This window comes from Homarus americanus, unplaced genomic scaffold (genome assembly GCF_018991925.1).
Source record: "Homarus americanus isolate GMGI-L3 unplaced genomic scaffold, GMGI_Hamer_2.0 scaffold367, whole genome shotgun sequence".
Taxonomy (NCBI): Eukaryota; Metazoa; Arthropoda; class Malacostraca; order Decapoda; family Nephropidae; genus Homarus; species Homarus americanus.
Window position 1 is genome coordinate 8,591,253 of NW_024743709.1, and position 22,248 is coordinate 8,613,500.

Genomic DNA, 22,248 nt, shown 5'->3' on the forward strand with positions numbered 1-22,248 from the left:
TTTGTGTGCCCATCAGCAGCTTGACTCAGCCACAAGGCGCCAGTTGGGCTTTGAAAACAGTTGAGTGAACATCTATTTTGTTGGTGTCTTGAATATTTTTTTATTTTTCATTGAAATTATTGGTCATTCTGAAACTTAGTTAACATATTGATAATATATAGCTCAGTGCAGTGTTGATTTAATGAAAATAATCTTGAATTACACCTAGTGAACTTAAAATTTTATTGGTGAAATGCCGGCATCAAGCATTGGTTCCCTGAAAGGTGATTTCTCCTCCATCCCCACTTCCTTCTCTTCTCCCTTCTCCTCCACCCCCACTTCTAATTCCGATCATCATCATCAACCAGGAACCTTCTACATACACACCTCAAAGTAAGTGTACTTTACTGCATTTTTTTTCTTTTTTTTACTTTGTATGTACTTTTCGGTGAGCTGGAACCAATTACCCAATATCCCATTGACACAATGGATTTGGTTAACAAAATTTTTGGTTAACGAACGACCTTCTGGAACAAATTGTGTTCGTTAACCGAGGGACCACTGTACAGGCAGTCCCCGACTTACGACAGGGATACGTTCCTGGATCCTGATCGTAAGTCGATTTGTTGGTAAGTCAGAACAGTGTTAATTCTATAGTTTAGGTTAGGTTACAGCACAACCCTGCCCATACAAACAACCTTGATATCCATACATAACAATTACTGTAAATAAAGTGATATTAAACAATATAGAATAATGAAAATAATGTAAAAAATTTGATTTTAATGACACATTTTTGCGATGAATGCATCGGGATCCCGTTCGTAAGTGCAGATGATTGTAAGTTGGACAGTTATAACTCGGGGACTGCCTATAAATCAGTTAAACTTTAATTTACCATTTGATATTTCCTGGTGTATTTTGGTAACTAACCTGCTAATCAAAACTCCACTGTACTAAATTGGATATTTACAATCAGCACTACTACTTTCTTAGGATTGTTTTTTTTATTTTAACATAGGCATAAATCCATTATTAACCCTCTAATGGTCATTCGACGCAAATTGCGCAACCCTTCATACTCAGCCGTATCTCACACTGAGAACACCCCTCCTGTAAGCAGAAATGTGGGAATATTGGGCTGGCAATATCAACCACCTAAGTTCTTCCCACTAGCCTCTTGGGCTGGCAGATGCATCTCTTAAGGGTGCAATTTGGGTCTGGATCACTCTACCCAATTTTTACTAAAATGGAAAAAACTTTCCTGTTACTGATACAACCTGCGTCGAAAGATTGTGAGGGGTTGAGATTTCCGGCCATGGCCAAGAGTACCAGAGGGTTAATCCATTTAGTCTGACCTAACTAACACCCACATATACAGTCCTAATATTGAGGTGGTTGAGGGAAGATGAAGCATTCCAGCATAAAAAATTAATAAACCAATGCTTGGTCAGTCTCCCCTAATTAACTTTTGAAATCTTTAATGTATAATATTTACACAAGGAAGGTAAATGGAGTTTCTCTTACATTAGGTTGAGGAACATAGGATGTATTATTTACGCATGTAGGAGTTGGTACATCTTTTGCACTTTATTTACATGAGACTGTAGTAAGGTTATTAGATATGTACAATACATCTGGTATATAGAAGGAAAAGTTTAGCAGAATTCAGATAAAGCTTGCTTGAATCAGCCTGCTCTGAATGTTTGAAAAAGGTATGTAAGTGGAGTTGAAATTATGAACCAAGATAAAAAAAAAGTATGTACTGTATTGTAATGTAAAAATAGCCCCCCCCCCCCAAAACATGAGGATGATACCTTGACTGATTGATTTATCTGTGTTTGATGTTTATCAGTAATTGAATACTGTGCAAAATGTTTTATGGTAAAGTAATGATTCTCGATGGAGTGTGGCAACTGAGTTAATACAGTCCTTGCATCTTATTCTTAGTGTTGCTGGTTTCATCCTGGGGTACCTGACTCTACATAGTTAGGGAATTGTAGGTGGTTGAGTGTAGGCTGGCCATGCTGCCTTCTTGTGTACCAAAGGTTTAATATATAATGTACTGTATCCACACTTCCTAATGGGTAGTCATGCTTTCTTTTTTCCCTCTTTTAGTTTTCAATGATACTTAACAGTCTTTCATATTCTCTTGTTACAGAAACAGCTGATGACTGCTAATTTGGCAAGTTTCGTCATTGCGTTGTACTTCTTCTACCGTCACAACAAATACTGTGAACCTGGCAGTAAGTATGGCCCATTACATAATGCGTAATGTAGTAGTACATTACAATATTCCTATGACTTAAATGGTACATATATTTATTAGATTACCGGTAATGATATTGAATTTTACCAGGTATGGCTGTTATTCAATACCTTACCTTGTTAGTGAAGAGACTTAATTATTCTTTAAACAATTCACTAATGACTGATTTGTAAATAGGAAGGCCTTTAAGTACAGAACCTTACCATGGGAGACAGTAATTAGGAATGGAACTACTGTACTTTATATTCTGACATCAGTGATAGTTACATGAAATCTTATTATGACTGTCACAAGTGAGGTGGACAAGGCTCATGGTTTTATCTGTTATTATCACAGTATCTCTAAAACTGCTTTAATTTTTAAACTTTCATTATTAAATTTTTTTTATGACTTGTTGGCTACACAATCTATTTTCACTTGCTTTTACTTCAAGTGATGTATTTTATGTGATGGTGTTTAGAGCAGAGATTATTTTCTCAATGAATTATGCATTAAAAGTAAATAAATTTTTAATGAAAGTTTAATTTTTTATGCCTCAGGTATGAGGAAATGTTTGTAGTCATCTGAAAATGTAGATTTTAGTACAGTACAAGTATTAACAAAACGCCTTCTTATATTTCAGTGTACTCGGTATTTGCCTTCATGGAATATATAGTGGTCCTTACAAACATGGCTTTCCATATGACAGCATATTATGATTTTCATAACCATGATCTTGTGGTCTGTGAGTGGAAGACAGCCAGTAGTTGACAATCAGTGTGAGGAGCAATATAACACGACAACTCTGATCCACGACCTGCATGGTACACTATAGGGCATAACCAGTGTGTAGTTAAGGATTATAAAGTCAGGTTAAGAAAATTAGATTGATTGTAAACTACTACCTGGCATTATACAGTAGTTTACTTAACTTTAGTCCTGATTATATTACCATGTTTGGAAAAGGTCTTTTGGTGTTAACTTAACCTGAATTTTAATCTTTAACTACTCATGGAGGGAAGTGAGTGAGGAGGATGGAAGGATTTAACTTGGCACTATCATCTACTTTGGATATATTGTTCAGTAAGCATTAACAGATGGGCATTTCAGTCTAAAATGGAAATAAATATTTTTTTTATTATCTCTTCAAATTCAACAGGCATATATGAGGCTTAGTAAGACCAGTGTGTTAACTGGCATGAAAATAAGGTCATCTTTTTATTGAAAAGTATTTTTAGTAGCTGAATTCAACAGAAAGATATAACTTTGGCTTTTATATGAAATGTATGTACAGTACAACACTAGATAACTTAGGGTCTTTGTTCAGTGTGTTGGAAAATGGGAAGTATTTGAATATTACACCTTATATCAATGATTTTTGCATACTTTTTAGATTTCCCAAAAGCTTTATTTAGTGGTGCATTGGTAATCAGGTTTTACTATCCAGCCAGTTACCAGACAATTAAAAGATGCTAAAATCCCACAAACCTCTCTGAGTCTTCAGTTCTACTCATGACAGCACATAATTTTCCAAGAATTTTTCCTGATCATATACTTTAGGGTGTACTGTACTACCTGAAGACATCTTGCATGATTTCTTTAAGCTACCTATTTCTTTTCTTCCTTGAGGGTGTATGATTTTTTCCTCAAAAAGATAATCCTTGCTTATTATGCTTATTGTAAACACCCTTCAAAACATTTAAAATATTACTGTACTGTACAAGCTATAGTCTACACAAAATTGAAATTCTCATGCCTGAACCACTGGATGGAAGGCTTCTATGTCTACCAACACTCTTATCACTACTACTTACCCTTAACATTTGTTAGTAGCCATATCAAAACTTTTGTTAGAATATCTTTAGTTTTATTATAGGTTTGTGGAAATCTATGGGGATTTTTTCACATGTTTTGCAAGTTGAGTTTCAAATAAATGCCCTCATTTAATACTTTGCTTTTTTTTAATTGTAATATCTGGCTATCCAGCTGGACAGGACAAGTAACTGGCTGGATATCAGATATACAGTACAGTACAGTAAAGTTAATAAATATAACAGGGTACCCGGCTGGATACAATACCTTATTCAGTGCACCCTTGGCTTTATTTTAGCATTACACTTCATACACCAAACATTATTTCTCTTTAGGGGTCAATTCATACCTCATAACATGAATACACGGAGGAGTTTTACCACTAAGTTTTAACCTTTGAATATTTAGGAAAACAGTTTGTAGTTGTTATACCCCAAAAAATTTGGTAGCATATATTTTTAAAGACTATAATTGCCATTAATGCCTCAGGACTTGCATACATGCAGCACTTATTTAAATTGTTTAGTTTGCTAGAGTATGTGTAGAAAGACAGTAGTTAGTGCCCGAGTGTCCCAAGTACTCACATACCCTCCTTCAAGTCTTATAGGGACTGTATGGGAAGCTTAGCAGGAAGAAATCCCAGCATAGCTTGACCAATCTATTTGTAAATTTCATATTAAATTAATTAATGGGGATTTCAAATAGACAATTCTTCTTAATCATAAGACATAATACAGTACTTCAGAAAGTTATGAGAGCTTGTGACATTGTCTTCCTGCTTGGCTGTGGCATGTGTAACCTTCATACTCAGTAGTCCTTAGTGCTCAAAGTGTTGCTTGCTCACCATCTATCCCCTGGTAAACCAGAATTGACACTGTCCAGGATGGTGAATTCATTATTCTTGATGTAATTTATACTTACCGTATTTGAAATCTGAGTGCAACCAATGTAGGTACAGTATATGTAAAGATGAATGTGTATACAGTACAGTACACAGAAAATAAGGCATGCTGTAGATTGAACATACGGTTATTGGGTTTTTGAATGGCCAAGCCTTTATCATCACTTTAGAAACTGCTTGTGATACTGAACCTGTCATTTATATTGCAGTGAAATATTTAAATAAGTACTGTACTGGTAGTTTATGTAATCTTGTTCCATAATTAATATTTACGCAAGCTCTTGAGGAAGATGTTTTCTATCCTATTTTAATGAGGAACATTTTGTTAACTACTCTAGCATTGTGTTCTCTGATGAGCTGTGGACTCTTATTTTTTAAAGTTTAATAACATTAAATTTTGATAATTTTATCACAAATGTCATTACTAAAGTTTTATAAAGACTTATTATGATAGAATAACTACTGAGTGAAGAAACATAATCTCACTTTGTCGCAATACTTTCCCTATAACTGTATAGATATGGCTTCAGTTTTTATACACTGTACAGTACTGTATAACTAAGAAGAGACTTGTTTAGAGATACTGTAACAGTATTTGATCACTTGAATAGTCTCATTATTTATCTGCAATATATTTAAGTTTGTGATGGTTGGTACTTTGCAGTGTTTGGCTTTTAGGAAAGGAAGTTTTATCTTCTTTTTGTATCAAAACAATTTGCTGCACAATTATTTAAGGGTAATTGAGTTGAAGGCACACATTGTCGAGTTATGTTACTCCTCACGAGTCTGTAAGGTAAGTTGTGTACAGTGTGTAGAAGACAAGCTGGTTGATGATAGTTGGGTGCGCTACACCAATTATGATGTGATGTTATGTTATGTGTAGTGGGAAACGTACCATAATCACAGTTCAAGATAATATATGTATTTTGTCAGTATTTTTCTTACAAGTAATATTTAGCATTTATTAATTTTTACAAAAAACAAACAGGTTTGGTTCCATTTCTCCATTGTGAAGGCAGTGTTGTCCTTCATATAAGAGTTTTCTGTTATTTAGGGATAAGGTACAGTACCTGCTGTATTGCCGGTGTTTGTAAATATTTGTGGAGCGGTCACATGACTAGAATGGTTGGAATATAATATTATTTATATTGGCATCAGTTAATCGTACGGTACTTTACGTTTGTCACATTAATGGTTTGTGAATGTGAATGTGTTTGGAAATGTAGTTATCAGTACAATACTTGTCTCGTAAACAGAAAATTTTTAATAGTATTGTTATATTTTGTCAAAAGTCTAGTACAGTATAGTACAGTAGGGAATTTATTCTGAATGTATCCACTACAGGGAGTCCCTGAGTTGAGAGCGTGTAACTTAGGAGCACCTGAACACACCATAAAATCCCGAAATGGTTTTATAGGTTGAACTTCGATTTAACGACACTGGATTTATCGGTAACTTGCATTTAACTTCAAAATTTATAGATAATGGATTTTTTATTTATTATAATTATTATTATTTTTTTTAAGGCCTGCCTGTAATTTCCACTAGTTTCTTTTCCTGCTTACCACAGGATCTGTCTTGGGCACTATTAAATAATATTGTAGCGTATCTATCAGAAGATAATAAATATTATTGTAGTGTATAATACGTCTCCATATGCCCTGATTTATTCACTGATCAGTTGACCAAGTTCAAACATACTAGGGTAGACTATAATATCCAGATTGTTTACACCCCCATGGGAGGTACGTGTGTACGTGTTTATTTGCATACTGTACTCAGACTTGAATTATACGTAGAGAAAACAATTATTTGTTAAAATTTATTAATTTTATTAAAAAAAACTTACTCCATGTAAATATCAACACCATCTCTGAAACATTTATCATTTCTAACCTAACATAATTATTATGACAAATATTATAATACTGGTACAGTATCTTGATGCAATGGTTTCATCAGCGACTTCCCCCCCTCCATACTTTGATTTAGCGACACAGTCCAGGTTTCGTCGATGCCGTTAAATCGAGGTTCAACCTGTCTTAATTTGTTATGGATAAAATGCAATGCAATTAAAAATTTAATTTTCAAATTAAATAAAATTAATTTATATAGATTGTGTTGTAAATTGTTCTTTTCTTTTTATGGTAAAGTGAGTATTTATATTTTAAACACTGTGATGAATCGTATATTCCATGTTTTGAAGATTTTATCTTTTCCTATTCCATTTTATAATTATACTGTATTGAATGAGGAAAACTCGATCTAATGAAATAAATTAAACTGAAAAACCCCACATAGACACCTGCTACTGTACATCCACGAGTACTCGTGCTACTGCCGCACGTATAAAATAAATACAAAACTACCTCCGATAAGCCCAGCTCTTATGCTTATGTTCTCTGTCCCTATGTGTAAAGTCTTGTGTCAAAAACAATTTTGTTTGGAAACACTATTGTCATATACACATTTTTGTAAGCAAATCTCTTAGGGTACAGTTATTAAAACTTCATTTACAGGTACAGTAAGTCCCCATTGAACGTTACTACTTTGAACTAATCCTCACTATAACGAAAGCAAGTTTTTACTACCCATTTTCCTATTAACGAAAGACTGTTCTACTATTACCAAAGGTAAGTTTCCCCCACCTTTCTGCATTCTCACCACCAGCTCCATGATCATCACCATCACCACCACTAACTCTATTTTCACCACCTAAATCATAATTTCATCTTCCTCCCTACCTTCCACCAACTGTATCTCACCGACACTGCCTCTCTCACTCATTGTGACTGTCATTCATGATAATACAATACTGTACAACACTGTACATTGTTTATATTGTTGCAGGTATTCTCACTCCATAATTTAAACTTTGTCACATAATGTAGAAGGAAACAATGTTGTTCATTTATACTTACACTCAATTTTGTGGGTAGACATCAGCTGTTAAATTGTCAGGCAGTCCTGCAGCCAGTGTTACCAAACAAACCGACTGACGCATCATCTCCTCACCACTTACCGTCTTCCTTCCTCCCTCTTTCCCACCCACTGTATCTCACCAACACTTTGCCTTTCTCTCATTCTACTATGAATGTCATTCCCATATTCCCACAAACAACAATTGACAACTATGTTTATGTACCTTTATATTTTACATGTTATATTGTTTTTATCTTTAGTATTTTGATGTGTTGCAATTATTTTGTCACAGAGCTTAGTAATGTACAGTACATTAATCTATCACAGAGCTTAGTATAGGCACATATCTTCCTTATTATATTAATTTACAGGGAAAAAATGGTTTCGATGAACGTAATCCACCTAACGAAAGCGTTTTAGTGGAACCTAACCCTTTCGTTCAATGTGGACTTACTGTACATCTTTGCATATTATGGAAACCCTGAGAGTGTAAAGTGAGCTAAAAATGTACCCTAATTATTGGTGCTAAGCAAAAGAGTGGTGTTTGTTATATGCCTGTCAAAGAAAATAAAAGCAAAAATAAAAGAAATGAAATGGACATACAGTACTGTAGTCAAATTAGGGTTCACAGAAGGAGAAACACTGACACACATCAGCTGCTTGTTTCACTTGAGTCGTTCAATGATGTAAAAAGTAACAAAAGATTAAAGTAAAAGACTTTTTAAAAATAATAATAATTTGTTTTGTTTTATTAATTGTATTACTGTACAGTAATATTTTTATCTACTAATCTTTATTGCACATTTACAATATTTCAGCTCATTTAAGGGTTAAATAGACTTTAGTGGGTAGGCTTGGGAACCTAACCACCATTTACCACATTTAGTCTATGAGAAATTGAGTTTTGATTTCCAAACAAATGACTTATGAATAAAATTTTGAAGTGCAACCCATTCTTAACCAAGAGACTTCCTGTAAATCATATTTTTCTGGGGATATTTTACTGCTTAAATATACGTACTAATTGAGTATTAAAACTGTGACCATGGGAAATCCTGGCTACTGTTATGTGCGTAAATACAAAAGAAAAAAAAACCTTAAAACCATATTATTTTCTTACAAAATTGAAGACAGGCATGCAGAAGTATGAAAATGAAAAAAAAAATTGTAAATCATTATTCTACCTTTGTTTTGCTGTGGTAGAGTGTTTAACAAATGTGTGGGGGCCGAGCAACTAGGGACAGGAGAGAGGAGTAGGGAGTAAAGGGGGTAGACTGCAACAAATGGCAATGAACATTTGTCTTCCTTGATAACATAAAGGCAACTGAGAGCACTATTGAGGTGTGGGTAGTCTGAAAAGATCTGAGAGAGACATGATTTGCTATATAAATGCTAATCTTGATGTACAATTTTAAATCAGTGGTATGAAAATCTTTTAATATGCTGCATGTTGTAGGCCCATGTGTATAATATCATACACGTTGGAGTTTAAGGGTGAATAATGGTTATTTATTATTTAAAAGATTATGAATTTGTTTAAATGGAAAGTGCTTTCATGGTTGTATGCATTAGAAATACTTAAGTTTTGTGTGTTTGGTTAAATGGAATTGTGGGTACTGTACTATACTGTACCTGTATTATGTCTTAATTAAGAATACTGAGCAAGCACAGCACATGCACAAACCATTGGATTTTTTGGGGGGATATCTAGTCTGTCTCTTTCATTATGGTTATGGTTCTCATAAATTTCTTGCTCTGATTTAATGAAATTATGAATATTGAGGGACTAATTTATTCCGTGCTCAAAAAAATCAGTCCATCATATTGTATTTATTTGTACTGTATATTAATGCAGAATGTGCAGAACCTCTATTCAGCCTACTTATTTATTACTCCTTGTCTGAAGCACCTGGTTTATAGTCACTTACACTTTAAGTTCTTGGATGCATTTATTTGTGGTAGGATTCATTCCTCAGATCTGAGGGTTCTTTTAATTATTATAAGTAAGCATGAGACCTGGCGGTTATGTTGGTTGTTAAATATTTTCTATTAAGCATTTATGCAATTATTGTAAGTGGTGCAGTCACAAGTTTAAGGGAGCACTTTGTATCATCAGTTATATACCATAACAAACTAAGGATGGTCTGATTAGATAACAGCTGTATAGTGTGTCTTAATAGACACACTTGTTATTTTACCAGTTTCATTATAATTGCAGTCATTTTACATTTTGCATTTTGTGATATCCAGGCCTTAAGAGAACTTCACATATATATTCACTTAGTGAAACCATTCCATTTCCATGTTTGTCATGGTTAGATCATTACACAAGCATGCTGTTACTTATCAATTTTATGATGTAACTGGGACCATTCCATTGGTATGCTGTTATTAGACTGTCACTGCCATGTTACAGCAGGTCTTTGTACCATGATTTATTACATAAACCATTGCTCTGTACCATCATGACTACTGCATGGTGGTATAACAACTCTTCATTAGTGTTATTAATTATTATTAGTAGTAATATGTTTATTATTCAGTGATATTTATTCAATAAGGTGTCTCACACATTGTATGCTGGATGAAATATAAATACTGGTAATACTGTACATTCCAGAACATCAGTTGCTGTACATTTGACATACACACTGTATGGTTTTAGAGATTTAACAGTAACACTAAAAAAATTGATGATGGTCTATGATTTGGTTAGAACTTGTGTTTAAATGTTTCACTCCTTTCATTCCTTACTAATGCCGAATGAGAGAACCTTGAACAGATGAACAGATGAGGTAGCTGTAGTTGATAAGCTGAAGTGAACAAGAAGGCAAAGAAAAGTTTGAAATTGAGTGAATGAAAATTTCTGAAAGATTTAAAATTTGAGATTGTGTAATGGTTCAATAAGTAGAGGTGTGATAAGAATGTTTTAAGACACTACCATCATCATGATAAACTAGACCACAAGAGACAGAACTGATTTTAACAACATTTTAAATTCCTTCATACTTTACTAGTGCTTCCTTATGGTAAGCACCAGCTATCCTATCATGTATAGCATAGCACCATCACTTTAGCCAAAGAAGACCACAATTAATGTATTATTTTAACATCCCTGTGAATTCCATCTTGGTAGTGCTTCCTTGTGTGATCACTGATGACTGGTGTAGCCCCATACAGTGTCACCTGTTCTCAAGAAGTGTCTATTGTATTGTACCCAATTTTGATTTGTCACTTGGGTTCTCTGCTTCGTAATTTATATTTAATTTTTAAGGTTTTTATAAGACAAATTAACCACTCGTATTCTTTTTTCTTTTTTACTAATGCAGATAGGTTAATTCTGTACAACTGTAGCTCATCGTTTTCCATTAAAAATGTCATATGAGGAACTTCCTTAATATTTAAAGTAATAAATATTAATCTTATATTTGTTTTACCAGGAATTATGCCATCAGGATGGTAAAATAATCAGGATTTCATATCAGAAAATATCTCTTCCTCCCAGTTAAGGAGTATTTTACTGTACTGTACATTAAATAGCTTTGCTCTTTATAGGAAACTGTTTATGTGCACAATTCAGTAAACCTAGCAGTAGTAATTTAATTTTTTTATAAACTAATTCTCATATTCATCTAGGTATCTAAATTGTTTATTTATTTTAGTGTCATTTTTGTAGGAATTAAAGGTGTTTATGAAAAGACTTGGGTTTCCTAAGAGAAGGGAGGTAATATACGAGGTCTGATAGGAAAGTATCCGACCTTTAGCAGGTGAAAAAAAAAACAAGCTTACTTACTGAGTTCAGACTTTAATCCCCTTCAAAGTAGGCCCCTTGGGACTCAACACACTTAACCCAGTGGTAACAAGCTAACCAATTATATCAGAGTATGATAGAGTAGTGGAAAGCTTTAAGATTGTCCATGACATGTTGCTTTTGTAGGCTAGATTAGATGAGTTGCTGCCATACTGCATACCCCACAGGTAAATAAATTTGCTTTATTGTAGTCATACAATTTAATCCTCTTAAAGTTTTGGTTTTCTAAGCCTTAGACAGTTGAAGTACTGTACTGGTACAGTATTCTGTACTGTACAGAGTATGGTAAATCCAAATTTATTTCATCCAGTATTTTGGACAATTTTCACCTTGTCAACTCTGGACTTAAGGTGTTCAGATCCTTATGACATATTCAAAGGGACTTTCACCCTTAAGCTGGATTGTTTCATCTTCCATAATAATTTATTAGCTATGTATGCATATTTTATTCAGTATAAAGGGAAGGGTTTGGGGTTTGACCCTATATGAAACATTTTGGTTAACCAGATTAAGGTTAAACATAGGCATGCTGAACTATGTAGGTATAAGTGTATTGGGGTATGGTTTTCTAAGCATATTTTATACTGTACTGTGAACTTTTAATAAGGTACTGCAGCTTGTTATGAAATATATGTGCATGTTGGTTTTTAATGTACAAAACTATAATCTCCCTTATGCTATTATCATCAATAGCATCTTTCCATTTTTTGCCATAGGTTACTTTTTCAAATTTACAGCATTTCCAGTTTTCCAGCTGCTTTTGGACTCATGTTAATACCACTTAAGACCATACCAAACATTTGGCTAATGAATGTGTCATATACAGTACAGTTTCAAGGTTGTGCACTGGTGGCAGCAACAATATTTGCCATATTAAAGGAAAAAAATATGAAATAATGCTCAAGTAATACGGAAGTACTACTGTACTGTATGTGAATAACTTAGGTAGATGTATTCTTTTGTTAATCAGGACATGATATTCAGCCAGCAACTACAGGATTATAAAAAAGTGAAATGAATTACGTATAGCCAAGAGAAAGGGATGAATTAACTAGGGATATATGTGTATAGTAATAGATTTGGTGTCTTGAAATCAACCAAAGAAGGATCACCATTGTTCATGGTAAGCAGTGTCAAAGAGACAAAATATCTTTTCAATAGCAACCTGTGTGTTTGAGAGTCCCATGAATATTGATTCACCTAATTTTTTTTTCTCCATGTATTGGCTGTGAATGGTGAAGGAAATAAATTGCCTTTGGATGAAGAAAGCCTGTAAAATGTTATGTAACTTTCTTTTACTCTACTCTTGAAATCTTTATCTCTGTTGATCTCATTATAACAACTTGTGTAAAAAGTTTATGCAACGGACATGTCATTGGTGCTGCTGTATAGTAATTACTTTGAGTAAGTTTGTGTTATTAAAACTGTAATATTTTATTACTCATAGCAAATAGTTTTACATAATAATGTACAGTATGTGCATGTCATTTTGGAAAAAGATGAATACTGTAGCAACTTTAACAAAACAAGTTATTTGAAAATGTATTTAAGTAATAAATGGTACGTACCAGTGTTATGAAAAAGGAAACACAGGTATGTGAATGAAGGATTGTTTTGAGTAATAGAATATTACCTGTATTAACTTGGTCTTGTGAGAACCTATTACCTTGCTGTCCACAGGATGTATAAGTTAAGAGCTTCTGTATTCAAAACCATGATCACCTAAGTTGCTCCAGATGTAAAAACTGTAAAAGCTTGAACCTTAACACCAATGTAACCCTTAAGTGTTTTAAGGTCATAAACACTGTTGTTATATTTTGGTATAGGGTCTCTTAACTCAGAAAACCTGAACAATACCGAGAACTAGAGTGTTTAAGCTCATTATCTCTATACTGTACCCCTAAAATAGGAGTAATGGCAACATTTTTGCTTAACAGAAGTTTTGGTCTGTGTTAAATGCATTTAATTTGAGAGTTAGTAAGGGAAGTACCTTATGTTAGATCTCGAGTACAACCAGTTCACTCTTGGTACCAGCCAGAATGGGTACCTTGATAGTGTTGCTTTTTATTTTATCCCTTTTGTACTTATCATAGTTGATTACAGTACTGTACTTAATTTTAAAGGCTTTTCTATGGGGACTCCAGCACAATGGTTTGGAATTGATAAGTATTTTAGGGCTTGAGAATAATATAACTGTTAACACTTAGGACTGTACATTGCATGGTATGCACAGTAACAGAAATTATGAGGATAGTGGCAGTTTGTAATTTGATGTATCCACTCATTTAGTAAAGATGTTTGGTATTAGACAAATAATATTTAATGTCAGTTTATCAAAATTCAGTACTGTACTACTAACATTGTTGGGAGCAGGTACCCCACATTTCCACCAAAGACAGAGCTGTGATAGCAGTCACATGCCCGGTAGGTAAGAAAAAATAAGCTAACCTATCCTTTATGTATTAATCAAGAATGTCTTTTATTGTATCTGAATTCAGAAAACTGTTCTACACATTTAAGTGCCAATTCTCCAGGTAAAAAGTGTATGCTGATTTAGTAGCACTTCTGCACAACCTGTCTCACAGAGTGCATATTGGTGCTTCGAGTTTTGTTGAAGATTTTTATCTTAATGCTCTTGTCAAAATGGATAGAACATTTAATGCTTTTGTCAAAATGGATGTAACATCTGCATTAAATTAGAAAAGCAGAAGGCTGCTCCCTGCTATAAAATTTTGGAGCCAGTATTCATGGTAATCCAAATATGAATGTATTTGATTTATGGGAGATGAACAGCAGTGAGCTGGGTTTTGTTCTGAAAATCTGTTGCATTTGTGTTGCTTATAAAAGGTATTAACATGAAATGTAATGCCTTGTATAACTTAACAATATATGATACTAGTCAATTTAAAAATAATTGTGGCAAATTATCTTTTCTATGTTTCATCTTTCTTGGGTACTTTTGTTATCATATATTTCTCAGTGTATGCACAGGTAGTTTGCAGGTAAAATGGACCCCAACCTAACCTAACAATTATGATTGGCACAAAAAACACTAGAGCCCATTTGATGTGTGACCTTCGGTAGTACTATAGGCATCGGCATTAGTTATTTATTGTTATGGTTTCTGGAATATTTAAAAAAAGAAATCTAAGTTTTCATATTATGTGGAATAAATTGGATTGAACTCGACTGTAAATAATTGTTTTGTAGACGTGTAGATGAAAAATTGAATTACAGTTGTTTTATTATTTATATTTACAGTATTTGTACTTTCAGCCAGGGTTGATGAATCATAGTTGAGATATCAGAGCCTGTGCTGTACAGAGATACAGTACTTTTTGTATGTACAGTACAGTACTGTACTTTCAGCAGAGAACAATAAATGATAGCTATCAGAAATAATTTGAAAAGGTAGGGAAATTGCCACTCGTAAAGTGGATAATAAATGGAAATACTGAGAGTTAAAAGGTGTATAAATGTAAGGTTTGGGTAATAAAACTCTAGCAAGTGCGTGGCAGTGCAGTAGATACTGAGTCTAGTAGGAGAATGGTCACTTAAGAGTACACTACTGTACAACCAGTTGAGGTGAAATTTATAAAAAAATTAAATGTTGTTTAGGAAGTGTGTAAAAGAGGTAACAAGGAGCTGCAAGATGATGTATTTATTCCTAACAAATACATTAGAAAAGGTGCCACCAAATTAAGAAGGTTTAACTACATTCAGTTATTTTTCTTTGGCTCTTCCAACACAAGGATGAATTGGTGTTATTTTATACAGTACAATAAGCTGCTTTCCTTCTCTTTTTTTATATACAGTATTGTATAGTATAATTGTTGAGGACGCTCTCTTCCTTTCTACAAAATCTTATATTTTAGTCTACTCCAGCCAGAATTAACTCCTAAAGTACATAATTATTGCCTCTGCATGTTTAAGGGACACTGTGTGGGTCATCCTAGTGTTATGTAGATAGAGCATCATGATGATGATATGGGAATACTGTACTAATAATGATACTGTATAGGAATAAGAAGTGCAGAAATATGTAAGAAATGAATGAATGTATGTACAGTACAGGTATCCCCCTATTTATGATCATCCATTTTACTATAATCCGTGTTAATGTTAATTAGGTATGAACACCCTTTTGTGATTTATGTTAAGCAAAATCCATGTTAACGATGGTTATCATTATAATAAACTCACTGATGTGGAATGTAAACACTGGGGAAGTGCATCTTTCCCTTCACTTGTCAAGTCCAAGATGGCCGATTTGCGCAGAAACCGCTTTTCAAATCCTCTTCTCAGCTTCACCTATCTGCATGGCCACCATTGAACTACAGTCCCACGCTTTGTTTCAATATGATTGCATCTGCCCTCGGTGATGTAACAAATGTTATCGTTATTAATCGTTGCCTAACCTTGTGATTGCTGTGATACTTTGCCGTTATTCGTCAGGGGAAAACATTATCGTTCAGATTTTGCTGTTTTTACTTTTATCCTCTGCCACTGATTGTGGTAACTAAAGGGATTTTGCTCTTTTGGTGATAGTGAATTGATCACTATAACTGTAACCTTTAAAATGGCTAGCATCCATCCACAATGAGTTTCCTTAGCCTCGCAGGGGACAGGTGTTGTTTAATTTTGTTGTATTTATTTAATTGGTGTAGGATCGTTTTTTCTGTCGGACAGGCCAGGAACATATACCATTGAAACCCATGTTAAAAGGCTCGTGGTTTGCGTAAATTTGATTTATGTTAGGGTTTTCAGGAACGCAATCCTATCGTAAATAGGGGGATACCTGTATATGAGGAAGGTGTGTGGCAGTAGATGCTGAGAGAATTTTGAAAGAACCATAAAGAACTTGATGGGAGTGTATTGTTGGAGGAAACTGCCTTCAGCACAGTACGTATACATACAATGAGCGTGTGACATGTGAAGGTGTTGCTGGAACTACTGTGCTACAGGATATCAGTGACTATAAGAGTATTTTCCCACAGTACAAAAACTATTGCCATATCAGAGCTCAATTACATTTTTGTTTCCTAAATATTTTACAATAATTCATCTATGGAATCTGGTGCCAGAGGTACAGTACATACAATATCACAAGAATCTTACATGTGTACTGTACAGGTATATTCCTTAGGTAAAGACCAAATTCTTAATACTAGTACCTACCCCATTTTTAGATTTTCTATACAAGGATACAGTATGCAAATGACTACCACTTAAAGTCTTCTGTCTACACTAGCTTGTGTATGACTGACTAATATTCTGAGTGGACATTAAATCTAAAACAATAATATTCTTAGATTTTATCAAATGCTTCTGAAAGAGTTGATTTTGTGGGTAACAGAAATCAGTATGTTTTTTCAAGCACTATATTCTACACCCAATCTACAGGAAGAAAACCAGAATTGATTTTAAGTTGAGTGTGCCAGGAGCCCTTGATAAAAATTTAAAGAAAGAATAATACAGTACAGTAATTGAGAGTCGAATACCATATATGAGTAGGAGCTTGTGTCTCACCTGTAGTTATTAATTTCTTTGATAGTCACTGTAAACAGGTGCTGTCTTTTGAAATTTTATGCTTAAGACCAGGTGGCTTTCTCTCCATTATACAGTACATTACAGACTTGTATTTTTCAGTTTACTATACAGTACTAGTTTTTGGGACCTAGATGTTGAGTGTTTTGATTAACAAGTACAAAATGTTTTATGCTCATTGCTTTATGTGTATAACACTGAGGTATTGACATAAACTTAAAAAGAAATGAGATACAGTACAGTACATTACAAGAGTATCTAATGTACAGTACTTAAAATACTATCCTTCTTTTCATGTCCCTTTTTACTGTAACTTGAACTAAATCTTATACCCTGTATTCACTAAGAATCTTAGAGAGAACTTAAGCAATTTTAGAAACTCACAGAAAACAGCAAATACTGTACTGTAATACTGTTCTGTAGATATTGTAAGACAAGCCTTAAAGATTGTGACTGACAACCTTGTATTTAAATAGTTTTCCTGTTCAGTTGTATTATGCAATTTGATGTTGCTGCAGTAAGAGGATTTACAGTATGCATATTGTACTACTGTACTGTACTGCCTTGTCAGTGCTAGTTGTAAACCTTGGTTCACATTAGGAAAAGTTTAAAGGCTTAGTTCTGTATTATTTATACACCAGTTTTGTTATAATTATATTTACTGCTAGATATAAACTACATTGCTGATGTGATGGATGTAAGGTTCATCATGAATGGTTATAATTATATTTAGTCTTGAATTGTTATTTTGGAGGCCATGGAGTCTAGGCAAGGATAATCTGCTAACCCACAACCCCAAGAAAAGGTGTCAACTAATATTATGTTTTTGGTAATTTTATATAAAACGACTGCCTCTGTTACTATGCCACATATTTTAATAGATATAAATGCCCTGAAAGTTGGTAGCTCAATGAGCAAATATTAATATTTAGAAATATTTGAAACTTGAACCTCAAAATGTACCGGTAAGTTGTTTATTGATGTACAGTAATTGAAAAGTATAAAATTACACATGCAGTACAGTACTGTGTAAGGTTCTTAAAGTTCAAGGTTCTGTAAGCTTACCGTCCGTTTCTCCTGACTTGTCAATTAAGGGTAAATACCCTGTACTTCTCTCAAGAGCCTTTTTAGAAAACCGTGTCTTCTTCTGTAGTTAAATAACCCATTCCTAGGGATCTCTACTATATTATAAAAAAAAAAAAAAAACCTATTGAAAACATATACAGTACAGTACATTAGTTGTTAAAGCGACATAGGTGGAAGAGATTCTGAATTACAGTTGTTGGGTTTATTAGTGATTTCCCTTAATTTTGTAATGGTTCAGTACAGTACGTTTTGTAGAGTTGATCTAGCTTAGGTCTCTTAGTGTCCCAGTTGCCTCTTAGTTATTTTGCTGATAGTCATATGATATATTTATGGCTGCACTGGCAGTATAAGCATTGGTGTAGACTATAACTTGACACTTTTGTGCTCTGTACACTAGCTGTTGGCAATCACCATTGCATGTGATAAGAAAGATGCCTTGGGTGATGCTTTGTCTTCATCATAGTGGCTTTATGGTGTAATATATTTAATAAGACATCTTCAGACTACTGTATATTCTGACAATTATTGTGTGTTTGATATACTGTATGGTTCATTACTGCTATGGTGCATCTGGCTCTCGTAAAGTAACAAATGGTGTATGTTGTTTTGCAAATTTTATTATCTAAATGATATAACTTCAATCCTAAAATCTCCTTTTAAGTCAGTAATCACCACACACTGCTTCTGGTAATGAAGAAAGTCTTCAATCCATGCTAGAGGATTCTTCCCCAAAATTTTGTACCCTTCCAGTTTAATTTTTAGTGTTTCATGGGGTATGCTCTCTTGTATTTTTGTGGTGAATTCTAATATGTGTGTCTGGAACATTTGTAACAAAAAGCTTGAAGTAGACCCTAAGTCATCTGTGTAAAGCCTGAAATACAGAAATCTTATGTATAATATAAATTGCTTCATTTATTGTTTCCTCCTCAAAACTAACCAGGCCCACACATCAACACATCATGAGATTTTCTGTGTTGTTAAATAAAAGCAGGAAAAATACTACTGTTTTGATCATTACAGATAGTAATGCTGTTAGTAGGAGACCAAAAAACATTACAGGGTATTAGACTACTGCTCATTTAGTACAAGTGGTGATGATTAAGAATTTCATGCATTTTAGAATACAGTAGTGTATCCCATAAGCAAGTTATTTAGTGTTTTCCTGTGAATATAAATGCACTTTATCAAATAAATTTTCTTACCGGGTATTTTTTTAAAAAGGAGAATGAAATGACAACAATTGCTCTTAATCTGAGATAAAATATTTACATTCCTATGTTAAACAGCATTTGTATTTTTATCAACAAACAGTATGTGTTTTGTTGACCTGTCACAACTGTCAAGGGTAAATGAAGTTGTGAGACTTTGATATGTTTGCTTCATAACATGCAATTTTATTTTCTGTAGGAGATTACATAGCACGTACTGTACTGCCCTCCCATTAAGCTAAGTTAGCATAACTTAACTTTATCACCTACTTAATCACCCTAACCTAATCCTCACCTTACTTAATCACCCAAACTTAATCCTTACCTTACTTAATCACCCAAACTTAATCCCTACCTTACTTAATCACCCTAACCTAATCCTCACTTTACTTAATCACCCTAGCCTAACCACAGGAAGGAAAGTACGTATACCAGTACCATGTGACTTACTGCAGCTAAGTACAGTTAACAAATATATTATCCCTTATTTGGAAAATACTGTCCTGTATATGCCAAATCCTCTTTTATTATACTGCAGTAATTTGACTTACGGATGTTTACAATACTGTATGTATACTGTACTGTACAGTATATTAGATGCAGGTTGTATTTAATCTCATGATTTTAATTATATTTATGTCAATGGTGTTGGGATATCATAAAATTACACGTAGCCTACTTTTAAACATTGTACAGTGAGTACCTAATTATTATGGCTATACTGTATGTCACTTATTACCATTGTTTATTTATACAGAGTATTGTGAATAAATTATTATTAGGTGTCAAGTAGGTGATTTCTGCAGGTCCTGTACATGCAGTTGATGATCTGTTCAGCTTTATTATAACATAAAACTTTATTGTGTTTTACTCATACTTTATACAGCTGTACTGTACTTATTTTGGGGTAACAAGGTGTCTGTCTACATAACAACACACAGTATACACTAACAAAGAATAATATTGAAGAATACAGTACAGAATGTATAAAGAATCATAATTTTGCATAAATGCCTATGTCGAAGAAGGCTCTTAAGCTTTGCAATATAGGGTGGTTAGCACTAAATACAGTAGTACTAAGACCAAAGTGATCTCATGGATGCTCAGTATTCAGTATGGAGATACAGTTCATCTAGTGGCAATAGTTTTCCATATTTAATTTAGCTTCAGGTTAATTACAATATTTGGAGTTTTACATTAATGGCAACATTTGTCATTTTAATTTCTTTGTACCATTCCAGCATAATTCATATTATATGTACACTCGCCACAAAAAGTTCTCTAACAGCTGGGCACGACAAATTTCAGAATGAGCACTATGGCTCCTGTCCTCTCAAATGCTCTAAGGGTCATACAATATGACAAAACACATGAGAAATCTGAACATTGCCCTCAGAAAGCAATGTTCACATTTCTCATTCATTTTGTCATATTGTATGACCCTTAGAGCATTTGATAACTTTTTGTGGCAAATGTACTGGTAAATAAAATTTCCAGTCAGATAATTTTGTGCGAAAAGCCTTGAGATTAATGAGTTTTGTTTTATCTGCACTCTTGAGAATTATTGACAATCAAAACAGTCATAAATGCATTTTATTATTGTTGATATGTTTGGCACCAGTATTTTTAAACATAACTGTAACAAAGATGGACAGAGTTATCATGACAATAATATGCCTGTACTGTACACTGTATGTGAATTTTCATGTGCTAATAATATATATTTTCTTTGGAATTTAGTGAAAACTGTGTATCATAGGGTATACAGTACAGTACAGTACAGTACTGTACTTTATTAAAGAAAAGTGATTTATTAGTAAGCAGTTTCTATCCAAAATTAAGTTTATATTCAGACCAATAATGTTTTATATTTAGAGATCCATCTCAAAATACCCTTGTTATATTGAGATGTTGGTCTATCATCATTTTTGTTTGTTGGGCACTAGTGAGTTTTTCCTCCTTTAAAAAGAACTGGTGCTCTAGAGATAAAACATCAGCTAATAGTATGTGTGTATATCAGGGGCAGATCCAGAATTCTGAGAAGAGAGATTTCTATCTCGAGGATGAACACATGAAGTTTTAACTTGTATGGAAAAAAAAATTATGGGAATAAAGTAATATATATAAACTAGAGTCATTACTTATGTTACAATTCAAAAGGAAACTTCTCACCTGAATCAAAGGAGATGTGAAGGAAACTGACGGTTCCGTTCATTCCCTCAAACTCCTCTGGATCTGCTTGCTGTGGAATCTGACTTTGGTATCATACTGTATATCATTTAGACAACCTAACTGAATTTCTTGTAAACCTATCTCATTCTGTATTGTTTGGTAGACATTGATTTTCATATACCTACACACCTACTTTCTCTCGTCTTCAAACTTTCCTAATAGAAATGTATCTTATACTGTATTTTTATTGATTCCCTTATGCTACAGTGTATAGGCAGTCCCCGACTTACGACGGGGTTAGGGACCCAAATCCAGGTCGTAAGTCGAAAATGCGAAAATAATACATAGAAAATCTAAAATGGGTGTCTCTTTTTCTTCTCAGCACCACAAAACTCTCACTTTTAAGCTTACCAGCCATTTTAAAGGGAATTACAAACAAAAATTTTGTCAGTACACAGCGCAATCACTAATGTCGGGACTTGAAAATACGTAATTTGAAAAAATTTTGGTACGACTGGGGCGGTCGTATGTCTGGGTGGTCGTAAGTCGAGGAGTACCTGTA

The 22,248-nt window shown here is 33.8% G+C and overlaps 1 protein-coding gene across 3 annotated transcripts in view; it reads left to right on the plus strand.

The window, feature by feature from the left end:
- LOC121877393 (post-GPI attachment to proteins factor 2-like) overlaps nucleotides 1–21,920 on the plus strand; it is a 43,097-nt gene extending 21,177 nt beyond the window's left edge. For all 3 annotated transcript variants that reach the window (XM_042383139.1, XM_042383137.1, XM_042383138.1), the window contains 2 exons: nucleotides 2,141–2,225; nucleotides 2,871–21,920. In XM_042383139.1, the coding sequence (XP_042239073.1) occupies nucleotides 2,141–2,225; nucleotides 2,871–2,998 (213 nt within the window). In that variant the 3' untranslated portion in view covers nucleotides 2,999–21,920. The remainder of the gene's footprint in view (nucleotides 1–2,140; nucleotides 2,226–2,870) is intronic.
- Nucleotides 21,921–22,248: the final 328 nt, after the last annotated feature.